Genomic DNA, 19,940 nt, shown 5'->3' with positions numbered 1-19,940 from the left:
GAAATAATGTAGACCCAAATCGGCATTCATGTCAAAAGGAAAATAAACTCAATTTGTTTCACTCTTCTCAATTTTCTCATCAGCCAAACAGAGAAACCACTTTTTCTTATCATTTGATCGATTTTCTTCAGCATCCGAACAAACCGGTACCCCAAGAGGCAAAGAAGCATTCCAGGAAAATATGAAGCTAGAAAAGTAAAAGTGGAGGAGACTCTAAGTGGAAAGCAAAGAGAGCAGTGGAGTTTCAATAGAATGAAGAGCAGAGACAGCAGAGTCGAGGACTTGCTTGTATCGATCCAGGATGGCAATCCAAGCTCCATGTTTACCAAAGTGCGTTGAAATCTCGAACCCATTTCCAGAGCAGCCACTGGAGAAAGACATATACTTGGATTGTGAAGACATATACTAAAATACTTTTATTAAGTGAACTAATTGAGATAAATTAGTCAAACAATTCGAAAATAACACCTATTCTGAACATTAATTCAATCTCATAAAACAAATAATTAAATAGTTCAATTTAATATTCTTAATTAAATACTCTCAACCTCTTAGGATCCTCTTCAATTTATTTGAACGGGAGATTATCCAGTTAGTTATATTAGAGTCCTCTTAAAATCCTCTTTAGTTTATTTGAACCGGAGATTATTCAGTTAGTTATATTTGAGTGGTATTTTTGTCCCCTCAAAAAGTGAAAAGACAAAAATATTCATCAAATATAACGAACTGAACTGGAGAGGTTCATGTTACTATTTTGCTTGAAAATAACTTTAATAGGAACTTGGCACAAAATAAATATTTTGTGCATTTCCTTGGAAACTACAAAAGTGAGTGTCATCAAAACACAAAATCTATTCATTATCCACATCCATTTTATTTTTATTTTTTTTTAAAAAAAAAAAACCATGAAATAAAGAACAAAACAAAAGAGAAAGGTAAAGTAAAGATATGGTGTTTTCAAAATATTCACTTTTGTTATTCCGCATTGATGTGTCATCCTCTCAATAGAAAGTACAAAAAACTTGTGTCAAGTCTCTATAAAAGTTATTTTCTTTTTGCCCTTATTAAGTTTTCCAGTTCTAAAGTTTAACAGAGTTTAGTCAATGTAGTGTACTTGATTAACAATAAGCTAGAATGCAATATTAAAATGTTTTGAGGTAGCTCAATCGGCTGTGGATCATGCCTCATGAAACGGATGTCATTAATTAAAAAAAAAAAAAAAAAACACATTTTTGAAACGATTTGATTGATTTTTGAAAGATAATGTGAATTCTATTAAACAATCTGAGTGAGAATAGAACTCTTCTATCATATTTGATATTTGAAAATTGAAAATTTCATTAATTACTATCTCTTCAATTTTCAAATATTAAATATGATGAAGAGTTCTATCCTTACTCAGATTTTAACACTTTAAAGATTAGTTATATATAAAGATAAACATTTTTAAAAAACAATTTGTATATTGTTTTGTAAAATCTACATTATATTTAAAAAAATCAGACTCTAAAAAGACTTATAGCATTGCTCCTATTCAAATATTTATCAGTTAAGATTGTTTTGTTTTTTTTTCTGGGATATACTTTTGAGATTTCTTCTCGTTCAACTCTATTTATATTTTTTTCAAATATGCTATTGAATCTGTTGCACCCATATGGGGGTGTTATAGATGTAATTGTAAATTTAAAAAAGAGTAGAGAAGGGATAAACAAGGGTCGAACGTAATTTTTGAAATTTGACATGTATGTTATCCAAAGATTCTTGTTTATTGTTTGATCGATTTTCTTGAACGAGAACAAGCAACAAAACTGTATGCCAAATTTCGAAAATTACGTTAGACTCTTGTTTATCTCTTATCTAATCTTTTTTAAATTTACAATTACATCTATAACACCCCCATATGGGTGCAACAGATTCAATAGCATATTTGAAAAAAATATAAATAGAGTTGAACGAGAAGAAATCTAAAAAGTATATCCTAAAAAAAAAAAAAAAAAAAAAAAAAAAAAAAAAAAAAATCTTAACTGATAAATATTTTAATCGAGTTAAATCACTTAGTTTTTTCAAAAGATTTGATCAGTTAATCCATTTGATTTGAACGTACTAGAGAATATATTTTTTTCAAAATACCCAGTTAGGGGGTATTTTTGTCCCCTCAAAAAGTGAAAAGACAAAATTATTTTTCAAATATAACTAACTGAATCCTAGCTCCTCTCCAATTGCAGAGGATCCTGTAATTCTTTTGCAAAATAATTTTTTATAGGACTTAGCACAAAACAAGTATTTTGTGCCTTTGCTTGAAAGAATGTGAAACAACAAAAGTGAGCGTTGTGAAAACACAAAATCTATTCATTATCCACATTCAAAATTAAAAAAGAAAAAAAAAAAAAAAAAACCATGAAATAAAGAACAAAACAAACGATAAAGATAAAGATATAGTGTTCTTAAAAAACTCACTTTTGTTATTCTATGCTGATATGTCATCCTCTCAATATAATGCATAAAAGACTTGATTTGTGTCAAGTTCATATAGAAGTTATTCTATTTTTGCCCTTATTAAGTTTTCTAATTCTAAAGTTTAATAGATCGAGTTTAGTCCATATAGTTAGTTTAATCGAATTACAATAAGCTAGAATGTCTTACAATAAGCTAGAATGGCGAGTTGAGAAAGTGGAGAGCAAAGCGAGACAAGAGTGAATTTTAATTTTCTTAACTTTCATTTTTATATACTTTATATATTTATAATTTGATTATTTATATATTTTTTTATTATGAGTGATATGTGTCGTGATTTTATTGGCTATGATATGACATACTAACAAAATCTAACAATTTTTTTGACAAAAGGGAGTAATTTGTTATTTATGCATATTTCAGAGATCCCCCAAAACATTTTGATACCACATTAAAGCTTATTGTAAATCAAGTAAACCAAAATGATTGATTTTGCATTTTTCTCAAAATTTATCTACACAAGTTGGCGTTATACAAAGGAAAACCCTAGAAGCCATCTCTTGGCCATTCTCCTAAAAAAATAGTTTTGAGAGAAGGAGGGAGCAGATCTGCTCCCTCTTGATCCCCTCTCCTCTCATTCCCCTTCTACTCCCCGCTCATACCCTCCCCCTCCCCTTCGGGTTTTTTTATTTTTTTTATTTTTTTATTTATGTTTCTAGGAATTCTCCGAGCAAATCAGCAACTTTCAACCTCTCCACTATACGTCCGTCCACCTTCTATCATGTTGTGCCATTCATCTCCTCCCCAGCCGCTGCTACTGCTTTCTGGTTGTTTGTTTGTGTTTTTTGTTTTAAATAAGAGGTTTCTTCTCTCTACATATGCTCTCATGAGTGAGGATGAATAATTAGGTGTGAGGGGTTATTTCTCACGGCTTGAATAGTTTTGGTATAAGGGGTAATCTCTCATGGCCGGTTTAAATAAATTTTATAAGAAAATTTGGCTACCCATGTCGTATATCTAGTATGCTCAGAGCAGATCTGCTCTTTAATTGTGTTTGTACATGGATTAACAAAAGATAGAAGTCATAAATAGCACTTAATTATAAGAATTTTTGTTTGTCTCTATGACTATATATGTAAAATCATAGCACGTGGCTATAATTAACAATATTAATAAGCAAAATGAGTAGTTTTGAAACCTATCAAAAGAAAAACACAAAGCATTCTCTTTTTCTACCAGAATATTAATATTCCTTGAGTCCCACTATGATGTTAAAACAAATTAACTGATTAATTCACATTTTTAAACTCTAATCCTCCTTTTATATATATATATATATATATATATATATATATATATACACACGGAAGAGAACTGGTCCAAAAATGCAATGCAAACTTGTTTAATAAATTTGAATTTCTCTAATCCAAATTGATGCTAAATTAATTATTATTTTTTTTTAAAAAAAAAAAGACCTGAATTAACAAAAAATAAAAGAAAAAAAAAAACCGCAAAGAAACTAACGGAAACCAGAATCCGTTCATTAGTAAATTACTTATTTAACCCCACCATCCACCCATTCTTTTAAATTTGTATTTCTCTAATCCACCCGTTCATTAGTAATCTAAATTTAAATCAAGAAGATCTCTCAACTTCCCTCCAAGAAAATGGACCCCAAAAAATCTTCCTCTGCTTCGCCATTCCCTGCACCCAAGGCCTCCACCTATCTCCCACCGTTTGATGCTTCTCCATCAACGTCCCAAGAATACCTTAGCGCCCTCGGGTTTCCCCGCGGTAAGGATCACACCAAAGCCGTGGAGGTCGTCCTTTCCCGCCACCCGCAGATTATGCAATGCCTCCTTCACTACAAAATGGGGTCGCTCATCGGCGACTCGTCCGCCCGGATGCTCGAACAGCTCAACGACTCCGTCAAGTTCTCCCGCCAAGCTCTAGCCCAGTCCCCAAACTCCATCTCCTTCGCACTCTTCTATGCCATCTTGCTCTTCGAACTGGCCCGAAACGATGCCGGTTCGTACAACGCCGTGGTCCATGAATGCGAGCGGGCTTTGCTGATCGAGAACCCGACGGAGCCAGGGTGCAGAGTCCCGTTTTCGGCCTCCCGACAGCAGAAGATGAGGAAGAAACTCGTGGAGCTGATAAAAAAATCCAAGAGGAAGATCATCGTTCTTGGAGGCGGGAACAGAAGGGACAAGTGGAAACGGCTCCTAGTGGATAATTCCCTGGCGGAAGTAAAGGCCGAGGTCGAGGCTTTGCTAGGGAGAAAGAAGGAGATTGCAATGCCGAGGCCGTCGCATTTCACATCGATCAAGAAGCACAAGAAAGTCAAGTCGAATGTTGCTACGTTCACACGAGTCAGGGCCTTCTGGAATGACAGCATGAGTGTGGAAAAAAAGAGGGAGTTTTTGAGAATCGGAATTGAAGACCTCAAAGCATATTTGGATAAGAATGATTTGCGAATGGCGAAAGAGGTTTTGACGGAAGCAATTGATTACGGCAAGGCGAAGAAGCTATGGAGGTTTTGGGCATGCTATTGCTGCGGAGAGAGGGTTCTTGATTCAGATTTCAGCGATCATATTTGGAATCATTTAGGTACTCTATCGAACAGTTCTCTATTGCTTATGCCGGATGAAGCTCCCGAAATAGCCGTTGATGATATATACGAAAACTTCGTTTGGAATCCCGTGAAATTGATTTACGCGGCCGAGATCATGGACAGCTGGTCCGACCCTTCAGATTGGCCTTCTGTTGAAGACAGTGAGCGGACAAAAATCATCGAGAGAATTCGTGCGAAACTGCAATTGTTTAGAAGTAACAAATGTCTTGCTAGGAGCCATTTGTATGAACTGCAGTACTTGATAACGAAGTTGCTGAAAAACTATACGATTCATAAATCGTTGATTGATGGTCTGTGGCTTCGCCACACGCTCAACTTGATACGCTTTTTGGAGGTTCCGGAGCTCAAGATTGTTCTTGAGTTCTTGGAAGAAGTGGCCAGTGCTTGTGCATTGCATTGCCTTGGTGCGATCTTTTCGGAGGATGACGATCAGAGGTTTTGGGGTTATGCTCGAGAGAGAATTGTTTTCAACAGCGACTTCTCAGCTCTCCTTTTTGATGACCGGTTGTTGCGGGGAGAGATTGTTGAGCCGGACAGTGGAATTGCAGTGGTAACTTCAATAGCTGAAGATTGTGACGCGGATTGTGATAGTGATCCTTTGCGTTTGGATGACTGGTTGTTGGGAGGAGAGACTGTTCAGGCGCCGGATATTGGAAGTTCAGTGAAAACTATTATTGCTGAAGATAGTGATGCTTTGGTTGATTGGCTGTGGACGGAACATCCTACAATTGGGGAACAAATAAAGGCATGGACAAGTGTGAGAAAAGCTAACCAAATTCGGGGAAGGGAGTTGTACAAGATTCTTGAAGATGAATCTCGCCGTTTGCTCCAAATGTATGAAAGAAAAGGCAAGTATTTAAGATATCAGAAATCATTGCAGAATGTTGAGAGGTTATGTTCTGATGAAAATCGGAAAAGGGAACAAATATCATCCCAAGGTAATTATGTATCCCTGTTGTTCAAACGGTGGAAAGAGCTCGAGATTGAGAGTAAGTATGGTGATGAGACTCACGGTGCTGCTGAATTGGATATCATATGGAGTATTATGAAGGATTCAAAAGCAGATTTTGAAATTCCAATGGTAATCCAGTGGCAGATAAACCGCTTGGCTCAAGAGGTAAATTAATGCTTGTTTAATCCATTCTTGTTCCTTTATGGCCTCTCACCATGTCAAGTGTTGCAGCTTTGTAAACTTGATGCTATAATCATGATGACTCTTGCTTCCATTCGGCAAGCTATGCTGGTATCTATGTTTGACTACCGGTTTGTTATGTTGCCCCAGTTGAAGTCATTCATGAAGGTTTGTATTGGTGTTTTCTTGAATGTTTTTGACTACTTTTTTTATTGGCTATTGTTTTTATTTTTATTTTTTATTATTTGGGGATAAATCTTTCCTTTCTAGGCTCAGCTGGAGGATCTTGTCAACAAAGATAATGCTGCTGCAGCAGAGGCTCTGTTAGCAGAGGTTGCTCCTGATGCCAAGACCACTAACAAAAGAGGAAGACGAGGACGAGGACGAGGACCGGGAAAATCAGAGAAGAAAACGTTGTCTTCTATATAAAGCTGAGGTTGGTGTAACTGGTTTTGTTATCAACGTTGTCTTGTGTATATATATATATAATACACAATTTCTGTATTGTAGTTAGCTGGTCCCTAATGAAGATGTTGGTTCAAGTGAGCTGCAACACTTTGCATAAAAAGGTTGGCCTCATGGGTTCAATACTTTATAGTTACTGACAATGATAATGATGATGAAAGGGAAATTATAGTTCTAGTTTCTGAAGAATTTGATAAGTGTCTCACTTTCCTTTATTGGGTCAAAATTTATAATGAGATAGCAACGAACTTAGGGACCGTTTGAGTTTTTTATTTAAAAATAACGATTTGAAAACATGTAATATGAAAAAGGGTTTGCAATTTGAAAACACGCAATCTAAAAATGTGATTTTTAAAAATGCAATTAAATTGTTTTGTAAAATTACAATTTAACCTTACTTGTCATGTTCCTTAATTGTCTGTGATTGTGGTGAACGTACATGGACACTTAGTGACTTGTCTATTTGAATTCATTTATAGGATGGTTATCCTGTGTTTGTTCTTATTAAGTGAAATAATTGGAGAATATTGGATTTTGAGTCAAATTAAATGGTTTTTAGCCTTGTTTGGTAAAAGGGTTGGAGTTGGCTTAGACACAGTTCACCACCATTTCTCAAAAAAATCAACATCAAAACATTTTAACTTTTTCACTTTTTATATCACATCATTCACTTTTTATTATTATTCAAATAAAAAAAATCACTACAAAACAAAAAATTTTCACTTTTTCATACCACTTTTTTACTTTTTTATATAAAACATTCTTACTTTTTGTTTTCACATCAATCTACATCAACTACAGTGTCTAGGCCAACCCATTTACCAAACACCACCAAAAGCTGAAGAGGTATGCGTAGATGAACGGTTATTAATACAAAGAGATAAAATCTTAGAAAATGAACCACAACAAATCCTCCTCTGCTTCACCACCTCCGCCCTCCACCCATCCGACGCTGTCCAATTCTTCTTCATTCACGTTCATCCTCCAAGAATGCAATTGCGACCTCTGGTCTCTCGGCATTGGGGACTACATCAAAGCCGCAGAATTAGCGGAGGCTGCCATTTCCCGCCACTTAGGCTCCACGCTTCTCCACCACGCCCGAAGCCTTATCCACTACAAAATCGGGTTGCAAATCAGCGACTCTACCACGGCGAGGCTCAAACACCTTAACAAATCCCTCGAGTCATCACGCCAGGCGCTTGCGCTGTCCCCGAAGGCCACCACCACGCCTGAAGCCTTATCCACTACAAAATCGGGTTGCAAATCCGCGACTCTGCCACGGTGAGGCTCGAACACCTTAACAAATCCCTCGAGTCATCACGCCAGGCGCTTGCGCTGTCCCCGAAGGCCATCTCCTTCGTGCCCTTACATGCCATTTTGCTCTTTGAACTCGCCGAGGGCGACAACGTTTCTTCAGGCTTTGAGGCAGTGATCCAACAATGCGAGTGTGCACTGCTAATCCAGAATCCCACGGGCCCAGCCTCTTCAGTCAAGAAATCAAAAAAGCGACTCGTGGAGATTATTGAGAAATCACACGCAAAGATCATTCTTCTTGAATGGAGGCGGTTCCTGGAGGCGAAGGTAACGGTCAAATTCAAGGCTATGCAACAGAGAGATCTGGTCGGCAACCATGCTGCAGAGAAGAAAACTGACAAAGGAGATGTTAATGTAAGAGAAGAACCGGGAAAATCAAAGGATAAAGAAGATGTTTGTTCAAGTGAGCAACAATACTCTGAACCACCTCAAACATGTATAGCTTGGTTTCTAATATTGTTTCGGCTTTGTGATGTTTCGAGGTGGTAGTGGTAGGTCTAGGATTTGAAAAACATTCTACTTAATAGCATTTCGCAATTTTTAATGGCATTTACATGTTTTCATAATAAAAATGGGTATTTGTTTGTTTTTTTTAGTATGAAAAGTTGTTTAGGTTATTGGGTTTTGATGTGTGGTTGTTCAAATTTTAAATTTTTCCCAACCCCTCAAAACTTGGCACGCTAATATTCTGAAAAATGCTTCATTTCTTTCTCTAATCCTTCTCTCATCCTCCCGCTTTTAAAATTATCATTGGATCTGTAGGGCCATATGAGGTCCCACACATGGGCTCCATAGATCCTTACAGATCTAATGATGATTTTGAAAAATAAGAAGATGGGAGAAGAACCCGAAGATGTGTAGCACTTCTAATCTTCTCAACATTCTTAAATGTCCATCTTTCAGCATTCTTGTCTATGTGACACATTTTACATCCACTTATTTTCTTTTTAAAACAAAAAAAAAAAAAAAAAAAACTAAGAGATGGACACTTGACAGTGGTAAATAGCATTTCTCAATGTTAAAACATTAAATTGCTTACCTTTGTAACAAATACATATCTAAACCATTGTGCGATGCCATCACCTGTTTTGGGCAATTCCTGCATTGAATATCTCCCTGATTTGCACCTTTACCTGTAAAAGTAGAGAAAAATAACACCCATTATTAACATGAAAACAATAGTCACGACTTTCTGGCCACGACTCCCTGTGACATATTTGAAAGATCACCTTTTTCTGTTTATAAGCAACAGGCTGTATAATGAAGCCATGGGAAGCCCAAGACGTTGAGCTCTGCTACTTCTTCTGATTTAGATTTTACAAGGAGGATGTGCCCGTATTAAGCAATATAAAGCTGCTGCAACATACTTTTTTAGACGAAAGCCAAACTGAAACTAGAGAAATATATGTGCATGTGGTTGTGCATATGAGACTAGACACACAAATGCATGAGAGAGAGAGAGAGCCAAGAGAACCACATGGAGGTTTGATCTTCCAAGTTGGGTCTGTAAAACCAGAAGAGAAACATTAGCATGTATCATTTTTTCATCTCCTATCAACCAAAAGGCTCACTATCAGTGCATTGGTTGTTTCGGAAGAAAAATGGCCATCATGTTATTGCTAATGCACAGAAAATAATTAAAAAATAATTATGTTTCCTGAACAGGGAAAGGAAACATTTATGCGCATTATGCCATAAATTCTGAACCAGTTGGCTTTCAGCCAGTAAATACTAGGACAATGGAATGCATCCAATCGGTCCAAAAGGAACTATAAGAGATAGCAGTGATTATAACAAACTTCTATGAGATAAACCTCACAATAATGAAAACAAGAATATCACATCAAAGCCTAGAAGAGAACTATCAAGATATCATTGGGCTCAAGCAACATTGCTATATATTCAACATGCAGATTTTCTTTCTTCCATAGAAAAAGTCAAGTTTACAATGTCACCAAATAATTTGTCAGTAACAACTAAAATTACACCAGAATGTTAAACTCAGATCCATCTCCCAGCTTCGCGAGTGTTAACGTTGAAAGGTACCATTTGCTGGCTAATGTTTCTTCTCATTTGACACTCCATTTTCAACTCGGTTATCAAACCCGTGATAAGGAACTTCAACCATGGGCTTAGGCAAGGGACGCCCATTGAAGTCCTCAGGAAAGAATTCAAAATCAGGGCCAAAGTTGAACTTGACAACACAATTTGGCTGATTTGGAAGAGTATACATTGAAGCAGCCGGGTAGTAGCGACCACCATATAGATCCTTGAAAGCAACCCCTTGGCAAACCCCGTTTTTGAAGAAAGATATCTCACTTCCTGCACAGAAGAGACAATATTGGCACACCTCCCAAAGAAAAAAAATACAATTTCGATATTAACATTCTAAGTTTAACACAAATAAATAAATAAACAATCAACCATGCTTACAGTGAACAAAATTTCAAGAAGTGCTGATCAAACCCTGGAAATTTGACAAAACATTTAATCAAATAGTTGACAAAGAGTGCAACACTTTTTTCTACCGCATGAGTCAGGTGTTTTTTTTATTGTCATCTGGTTGAACGGGTCAAGGTAAAACCAAACCCGGTTACTTGAATGAGGTTCAAGCATCATTGCCATCAGACTGTGCCAGCAGTAAAGCAAAGCTCTAGTTTCCTCTTCTGTTGAAAGTTACATGCCACGTATTTCAAACACTCAAAACAGAAAGGAATTAAATATAAGTTTTTAAAAGTCAAAGCATGCTTGGACTCTTGCAGTTCAAAATCTTCTCTCATACTGGACTCTCTTGTTCCTGTCCACCAAGGGGTAGGGTCATGTTGAAAACCATAATTTATTTTCTCATGCAATCCTTTCTCTACTGATTCTTAATGCCAACCTTATGAACAATTTTGCAAGGAAAAAATAACGGATAATAAATCCAGGAGTTAAAACAAAACATGTGGATTATGAGAAGGATCTAGGGACAACTCAGAAGGTTCAGTCCAGCAAAATAAGAATTGCAAACCATCTAGACAATCTAGGAGCAGTCAACATGTCGATTATTCATTTCCTACTAATCCCCAACTGGATATGCTTATCACAACAAGCAGTCAATACACAAAAGCAACCATTCCGAATCAAGAACTGATCTTTTCCATGTTTCCACCATGAGCAGTAAGAATATGTTCCATATAATCACTTATCAAAAATATGTTCCATATAATAAGTGCAAACTATCTAAGAATCAAGCTGAGTTACTTCTTTCTTCTTTAAAGTTAATCATGCAACCATATATTGTAATCAATTGAGCCATTGTACATTTCCCTCCAGAAATTCTTCATTAGGTCAAACTCTCTCTCTCTCTCTCTATGTGTGTGTGTGTGTGCGCGTGTGTGCGCAGACGGCTATACAGACATGGTGGAGAACAATAGAGAAGGTGCATCAACGTTCTCCACTATAATAGAAATAATTTTTACTTTTGTTGTCACTTTATTTATCAGCCAAGCATTCTTCTTATGGCTAGATCCAATCTCCTGTCACACAAAGCATACATCCCATCTTCAATGCGTTTTCAATTTCAAAGTCATTGCAGAAATACTTGCAACTATGTTAACCAAAGAACCAAACCAACTCAACCACTTCATTTTAGTTTGGTTCAGTTTCTTCTAATTTTTCACTCAATCTCGAAACCTGTAACCTTATAAAATATACTTCATGTACCCCTCAACATTTTTTGCGTTTTTATTAGTGATAATTTATCTAATCACTGTAAATATTTAATAATTGAACAGATTTTTGTTCCAGAGTGCACCTCATTTAGTTGGTTAGAAAGATAAAAAATCAGTAGACCAAAATCAAAATCTATAATTTCATTGGCCATAACCCAAAACCTAAACCAACCGAATTTGATTTAGGTTGGTTGAGTTTATCTGATAAAAAGTCAGTTTGGTTCTGAATTAGGTTCTTTAAAACTGACGATTGGTTCAGTTTCAAAAATGCCAAGGACCAAAACAGTCGCAACTCTAACATCCTCTCTTTTCCTCTTAGTTCAGTACTTATGTACACCGTCTCAATATTAGTGCAGGTTGCTTTAGAGGAAGTCAATTCACTTACTCAGAATACAATTTTGTTCTCTAATGAGTCTTACTACGAACATGATAAAATTATCTCAAATATTATGCTTGAAATTTATGCAGCTGCTATCTAATTGGACCCTCATCAAACCTGCACACCATGTCAATCTAATTTGAGCTAACATTGGAGAATTAAAAGGAATAAAAGTATGGTCAAGGCCAACTATTTGTCCTGTGGCCAAAGTGGGGTCAAACTAGAATACATAAGTATGCATTTCAAAGAAGAAAAAAAAACTATAAATGCAAAACTAATGATGCTTTCTTAATTCAAAATTAGAGGCCACAAAGACAAGAGGAAGATGAAAAGTAACATGAGTCTAGTGGGTAAGAAAGTATACAATGGCCAATAATCCAGAGTCCATATGCCTAGAAAAAACTGATTGGCTAACTGTAGATATGTATTGATGTAGGCAACTCCAAGTGATTGGAATACAAGGCTTCATTTAGTGGAGTACACTCGCATATGGTGTTATATTTTAGTAATAAATTTAAAAACCTTCTAACTAATTAATCGATCAATGAGGTCATTCCCAATCACCCTCTTTTTCCACTACAAGCACTATTTACCTAAATTCTAAATCAGAATCTTGAAACCAATAGAAGCATATAGACTAAACAAAGTAGAAGACCCCAAACATGTTTGAGATGATTACTAGGCTCAATTGGCCTGAGCTACTCAATGAGATTCCAACAACAAAGAATCTTGTTCCTAGTAGCTACCAACTGTCAACAAATGTGAACCTTGACAGTCGAGCTCCAAAAACACATGAGCAGGCTCTCCCCCAACTTTAACAGGATCATAATCATGCCAAGTTCTATTTAACACCTAGCTATTTACTCGACCCAACGGTTAATAAGAAAGAAACCATCACCTAAATCTCCTAGACACAACCCATCAACACTACTTAAGTACTTAACAACAGTTATAACCAAGAATCGGCCAACACACATATCATCACATAATTCACATTGCAATAGAAATGACACACATTGTCACTAACGATAGCCAAAAAACACAAATTTACATGGTGGGCACAGAACCACTCACCGGGCACCACTTTGGGGGCTTCCTCCTTGGCCTCCGGTGCGCAAGCATACCTCTGCCCCTTATACAGAACCAAATGGGGCGGCTTAGGCGCGTATGACCCGCCCTCCGGCAAGTTAATGTAGAACCCAATAACATCACCTTCTTTGTACCCCTCCTCACCATACTTTTCCCTCAATGCCTTGTGCACTTTGCTCCCATCAATGTCCCTGTACCCAAAGCTGTTCCCGTCATACCCAACCGGCGCCTGGAGGTCCCCCTTCTCCGTCGACCAGCCGAGGCGGGTGTGCCCGGACTCACCCAACCTCACAACCTTTATCTCGAAGTACCACGCGCCCTCCACGACCCCTCTGGTGGCTCTCACCATTCTGTACCCTTTGGTGCTCCCGGCGCTCAAGCGGTCGTCGCTGAGCTCGACCTTCTCGGCCTTGTATATCTTGGAGAGGCAGATTCTCATGTCCAGCGTGTCGTCGGACTTGTCCGGGAACTTCTGGACCGGGGTGATGAGGACGGTGTCCTCGGCAGGCGCGTTGTGATGGTTGTTGGACTTGTTCTTCTTCTTGCCCTTGCGGGTCGACTTGGTGACCCACACGTTATTGTTCTTCTTCTTCGATTTCTTTGCCGTCGTTGTGGTCGGAGGGGCGGGCGTGGTGGCTATAACGGCGGCATTGGGTTGTTGTTGTGGTGGCTGATCGGGGTTTGGAGGCTGGGTTGTGGTGAGGGAGGAGAGGGGTTTCTGCTTCTTGGGTGGAGGGTCGTCGTCGTCCTCCTCCTCTTCGTCCTCGTCTTCGTCGTCGTTGTTGTTGGTGGTGGTGTTGGTGGTTGTAGTGTCGTTGTCGTTTTCGGTGGCGTTGTTGTCGTTGTCGTTGTGGGCGGATCTGGGGGACTTATTGGGGTCGTCTGAGTCGGAGGTCACGGGGTCCGGTTTCGAGCCGTTTTGGGGTTCGCTGGCAGTGGTGGAGGGCGACCCGGTGGAGGTGGCCGGTGGTGGTTTGGTGGTGGTGCGATGGCCGGATTCGTCTTCATCTTCGTCGTCGTCTCTGTAGGTGGCTTGGAGGGAGTCCATGGCGGTGGGGTTTAAGCTTTGGAAGCAGAGGTTTTTTGTTGGGAGATTCTTTAGGACTCCGTGAGTGCGTGTGATGTCGGGGTTTAAGAGAAGAGAGACAGAGATAGAGAGGAAGGGACAATGGAGGAGGCCAGGAGGAAGAGCGTGCGAGTGAGTGGAGTGCTTGGTTTACTTTGTGTTTGTTGGGGGGCTTTGGGTTTCTATAGTGATGGGCCTTTGGGAGGCCTTGGTTTTATTGGACTAGGATTGGGCTCAACTAGATTGCACTAAATCCCTTTTGTTTATGTGAGATTGTTGGAGAAATGATGAAATTGAGAGGAACCCGTATCTTATTCTAGAGAGATAATATTGTCAAAAAAAAAAAAAAAAGTGAAATACCAATATTACCCCTCTTAAAATAAGAGATTGGCTCTGAGGATCCGTTTCCAAGATTGTTGGTATGTTCTCATATTATTGGACAAAGTTTTCTTTTAAATTGAATTATAAACAATTGTTTTAACTTCGTATAGGTGATTCTTAGATACAATTATGTTTTGAACAATTAGTTGATCATACGCCAAACCCTTTAACCAAGAGCACCTCCAAAACAAAAGGGAAGGAAGCTCAAAGTGTCCTATTGGGGGTCTAGTGAGGGTCACTTTGATGCTTAAGTCAGTATTTATGCTGGAGAAGGAAAGTAGATTGAATAGTAAGTGTTCTGCTAAATTAGACATACTTTCAAATGACCCAACTTCCTTCTCTTTTAATGAATGACTTCTTGCATGTTGTTGGTTGAGAGAGAGAGGCTCAGAAGGTAACAAAATTTGATTATATGGCTCCCACTTCTTTTAACACACTTTACACTTTCATCATTTCTCGATAAAAACGAAATGTCAAAGGTCTAGGTATAATAGGTGCAAATTCTCTTTATGTTGTGTGCACTCATTTCTCTAAATCAAATTGGGTCCGACCGACCTAAGATCAATCTAGGCGACCTATATCAAATTGGGTCAAGCTTATCTGGAATGGATAAGATTTGGACGACTTATAAGTTTCGTTGTTAATGGGCAAGCTTGAGATTGTGTCGGAGATAGGTTTAATAGCTGGGAGAAGGTCACCTCTAAGAGGCTTAATTGGGTGGTACACTATATATGTTATATTAAAAATGTATATAAAAATCACATACTCTAAGGACAAATACCAGTTTAATAGAAAGATGAACATAATTTTCTCTAACTTAATTTGAAAGAAAGCTTTGTCGCAATTTATTAACTTGAATATTGTTTTTATTTATTTTTCAATGGTTAGAAGATGTGACTCATGGTGAGAGTGCTAACACGATTGAGGGATAAATTAGGGGGGGGGGGGGGGGGGGGAGGATGAGAAATAGTGATAATATGTTTGTATTGAAATTAAGAAGGGAGAGAAAAAGATAGAGAGTGCAAAACTAAGACACTAGAAAAGGAGAGAGACTTTAGAATTAAATGTATCAAAGTGATAGTTATTGATAAATATAAAAGGATAGCGTTGTTGAGTAATATTATACGTATGACTTTTATTTATTTTTTTTATCTTTTAAAGGTATCTATTTTTAAAATTACAATTGAATTAAAATTCACTAATGATTCATAAAAAAATCTAATGATAGTTTTAAAAATTATTTGGTCGATAAAAGGGAGAATAAATCTATTATTATAAAAAAAACTAGTTAAGTTGTAATTGAAAATCTCTATAATCGATTTTAAAACCTAATCTCACATAATAATAAATTAATATAAGACTTAACATTCGTAAGCTCTTTTATAATTTACATTATGTAATGGGTAATGGGTATAAAGGAGAAGCAAACCAAAACTTAGGTCTTATTAAATAATAATAATAATAATAATAATATTATTATTATTATTATTATTTACCCTCAAAGCAATTAGGAATTTCGTCAACCACCCGGCACCCACCAAACCATTCTGTGTACCTTTCTTTGTGGTCAAACAAAGATGACAAAGAAGTGGGAGATTTTGAAGGTCTTTTCGAGAGATAACATCATTGCTTGTCAAAAAGCGAAGCTTGACAAATTCCATGAAGAATACGTTGAATTTGAACAAGGAATTCAAGTCCTTCAAAATCTCCTATCCAAATTGCAATATATATATAAAACTAAAAAATAAATAAATAATTCAACAAAATTTAAATATAGTTTAAATCATATAAATATAATTTGTAATTTATTTTTTAAAGAAAATATTTTATCAGGACCATCCTGATAACACATTTTTTACGTCTCCAATCAATAACCGACACATAAGCAAAAACATAAAAAAGTGCACAAAAGTAAGTTTGACCAAAATACTTTAGATTTTAGGATAATAAAATTCCTAAAGGGCTAACCTCTCACTACTAGATTTGAGTTTTGAATTCAAAAACGAGTTTTGAGGTATTAGAAATTGGTTTTTGAGCATTAGAAATGGGTTTTTGGGCATGAGAAATGGGTTTTGGGACATTAGAAACGAGTTTTGAGGCATTAGAAACGAGTTTTGAGGTGGGTTACGGCTGGCAGGGTTTGAGGCGTTCACCGCCAGCCAGACCCGTGGTTTCAGCGAGACACATGCCGTCGGTCTGGCCTGGATCTTGTCGGCTATGTTTTTTTTTTCTCTGATTTAGTGTGATTGTTCTCACTTTTATTTTTTGCATTTTTCTTAAATTGATGATGTGTCACATAGTAATTAGAGGCTACAAAAGATATATTATCAGGATGGACCTGCTAGTAAGGACTCTCTATTTTTTAACGCCTAACATTAAAATCCCTACAAAAATTTTCCATTGCTTATTGTGTTGAATATATTGTTCTCAATATGCACAATTAAAACAATCATTCATTTATTGCCCATCTTTTTTGCCCACCCTAAAGTAAGAAAGTTGCCCTTTGGCAGTAGGGCTCTAGCATTAATGTTATGTACAACTCAAGTGGCATTCTCAACATTTTCCACAAAACTACTCCAACTAAATCGCAATGCAAGTTTTGAGGTATTAGAAATTAGTTTTTAGGTATTAGAAATGGGTTTTTGGGCATGAGAAATGGGTTTTGGAGCACTAGAAACGAGTTTTGAGGCATTAGAAACGAGTTTTGAGGTGGGTTACGGCCGGCAGGGTTTGAGGCGTTCACCGCCAGCCAGACCTGTGGTTTCAGCGAGACACATGCCGTCGGTCTGGCCTGGATCTTGCCGGCTATGTTTTTTTTTTCTCTGATTTAGTGTGATTGTTCTCACTTTTATTTTTTGCATTTTTCTTAAATTGATGATGTGTCACATAGTAATTAGAGGCTACAAAAGAGATATTATCAGGATGGACCTGCTAGTAAGGACTCTTTATTTTTTAACGCCTAACATTAAAATCCCCACAAAATTTTTCCATTGCTTATTGTGTTGAATATATTGTTCTCAATATGCACAATTAAAACAATCATTCATTCATTGCCCATCTTTTTTGCCCACCCTAAAGTAAGAAAGTTGCCCTTTGGCAGTAGAGCTCTAGCATTAATGTTATGTACAACTCAAGTGGCATTCTCAACATTTTCCACAAAACTACCCCAACTAAATCTCAATGCAAGTGTCAAGTAATAGAAGTAAATGACTCAATAAGGCAAATAACAATGATAGGACTCGTTTGGATTAAGAATGAGAAAGACCCGTTATAATTGTTTTCCATTTAGGTGATTTTTCTTCTATTTTTTTTCTTTTAGAGCATTCAAAGTCTTAGTTAGGGAAAAAAAAATTTGTAAAAGCAAAAGATTATTCAAATTACAGTCTCACGATCACAGCATGTGTTGGGATTGAGGCAATTTTTCTCTGTTATGCGTCATGGTCATCGAAAGTAAATATATTCAAATAAGCCGAGTAAATTAGCAAAAAAACAAAAAACAAAAAACAAATTAATAATAATAAAAAAATAGGCCGAGTAGATGAACCATCCTGAATTAGTTTATTATATCAATTAATTAAGTTTGTGTATTACTCGTGGCATTCTGTGAGTAAAGGTTGACTAATGATTCAATGAATGCTTCAAACCTCCCCCCACCTACTGTTTATATATATAATCTAGAAGAGTAGTGATTTTTGGCAGGATGCTTAATAGTAAATAAGTCGGTATTAAAATATTATAAAATATTATTAAAATAATATTTAAATAGTAAAAAAATTAAAATAAAATAATATTTTAACACCGGCGTGCTTACTGTTCAAGCACGTCGGTGTGCCAAAAATCACTACTCAATCTAGAATCCTAGATGACTGGATCACATGGTCTGTCTACTCTAAACCATTAAGACCGTTTCTACACGTGTCATTAATCACCGTTTAGAAGTTAATAAAATGGGTACGAAGACGGTCATTTAATATCAGTATAAGCCTGTCCTTAAAAGATAGTTTAATCGGCTGCGCCTCAATAAGCGGAAGTCACTAATTCTAATGTAACCGATTTAATAATATTCTAACGATAACGAATAAAAACAATAAACGTAACAAAAGTCATTGCAATCTATCTCAACAACTTAAGTTGATATAAAATAATGAATTTATTTGATAAATATTATAACGATAATGAATAAAAACAATAAACATAACGAAAGTGGTTGTATCAAACAGTTTGTTCAAAGATGAGATTAATTCCAAAGTATCAAATATATAAAACCTACAAATGAATTTACTAAGAGTACATGGATCTTTTTTCTTCTGGGTGGGTAAGTGAGTATAGTAGACTTTTTTGAAACTTCCTTGGCATTCTCCCGTACGTCTCTTTTGATGAAGAATATATAAAGTGCTGTCATTGTTTGTACCTGTTCCTTTAATTAAAGTGGTTGTCTTTTTCCCATCTCCCTTTACCTTGTTCTTGTTTGGGCTTTCTAGAATAAGCTGAGTTGCCATGAATGGGACTTTATTTATTTGTAAATGCCATGAATGGGATTGAGAGAGAGAGAGAGAGACAATGAAAGGATTGTTTTACAATTTTAAAAAAGTTGTATATTTTAAAATTATGTGAATTTAAGCTGTTTTTTACATTAAATAACTTGAAAAATTGAACATATTAAAACATAAAATAAAATAAAGCATGTTAATAATGAGAATTAAGTATATTTTTAAATGGTTTTTGCGCTTTATGTTATAAAAAAAACTTTGAGCCAAAACGTGTATTTTGGTTTTTTAAGAAGTATATCTCTTTAAAAACAAAGAATAAGTCTTTTGAGAAGAATTATTATTTTTTTGTTGCCTCGGTAACATGCAACATTTTTAACAGATAAGATTTTTCAAGTCGTATGATGTAAATAGCGACTCAACAATTTAAAGAAAAATTTGGTAAAATTGCTAAGAAAAATTGATGAGGACTGTTGATTGAAAAAAAAGAAGGTATTAAGTCTCAATAAAAAACAAAGAAAACATAAAGAAATACTTGAAAAATAATATTTAAAAAAAAAAGAATAGATAGCTAAAAAAAGAAATAATGTAATGTAATTATTTTCAAGAAAGTGGACAGTTAATTTTTTTTTTTTTAAAAAAAAAGTAATATTTTTAGTTAAAAAAAAAAAAAAAAACACGTGAAATTTAGAGCCTTCCAAAATAGTACAATGATTACTTTTGTATAAAAATAATAATAATAATAAAAAAAAAACACTAAAAATGTGAGTAGATTCGTACCCAAAAGGAAAGGAGTAATTTTGGGTTAAGTGGAATGAAACGTGT

At 36.2% G+C, this 19,940-nt stretch overlaps 2 protein-coding genes and 1 long non-coding RNA gene across 3 annotated transcripts; 1 reads left to right on the top strand and 2 right to left on the bottom strand.

Moving 5' to 3' along the window:
* The first annotated feature begins 4,121 nt into the window (after positions 1–4,121).
* On the top strand, positions 4,122–6,991 carry LOC132163843 (uncharacterized). Its single transcript, XM_088519078.1, has 5 exons — positions 4,122–4,486; positions 4,556–4,748; positions 4,803–6,206; positions 6,273–6,389; positions 6,492–6,991. Exons 1-5 carry the CDS (start codon positions 4,122–4,124, stop codon positions 6,648–6,650), a joined length of 2,238 nt encoding a protein of 745 aa, XP_088375204.1. The 3' UTR covers positions 6,651–6,991.
* A 434-nt stretch (positions 6,992–7,425) lies between these two features.
* Positions 7,426–9,666, bottom strand: LOC132164440 (uncharacterized). The gene is made up of 3 exons (XR_009438376.2): positions 9,230–9,666; positions 9,040–9,133; positions 7,426–8,334 (listed from the first exon to the last, which is right to left on the bottom strand). It is a non-coding gene; the product is annotated as an uncharacterized LOC132164440 (long non-coding RNA).
* Positions 9,667–9,899: 233 nt separating this feature from the next.
* TRO (histone H3K4 methyltransferase TRAUCO) lies at positions 9,900–14,383 on the bottom strand. Its single transcript, XM_059575308.1, has 2 exons — positions 13,167–14,383; positions 9,900–10,322 (listed from the first exon to the last, which is right to left on the bottom strand). Exons 1-2 carry the CDS (start codon positions 14,227–14,229, stop codon positions 10,057–10,059), a joined length of 1,329 nt encoding a protein of 442 aa, XP_059431291.1. The 5' UTR covers positions 14,230–14,383; the 3' UTR covers positions 9,900–10,056.
* Between the last annotated feature and the right edge of the window lie 5,557 nt (positions 14,384–19,940).

The sequence above is a fragment of the Corylus avellana genome, chromosome 8 (genome assembly GCF_965113065.1).
Source record: "Corylus avellana chromosome 8, dhCorAvel1.hap1.2, whole genome shotgun sequence".
Classification (NCBI taxonomy): domain Eukaryota; kingdom Viridiplantae; phylum Streptophyta; class Magnoliopsida; order Fagales; family Betulaceae; genus Corylus; species Corylus avellana.
Note: the sequence above shows the minus strand (reverse complement) of the source record. Positions and strands in the feature narration are given on the sequence as shown.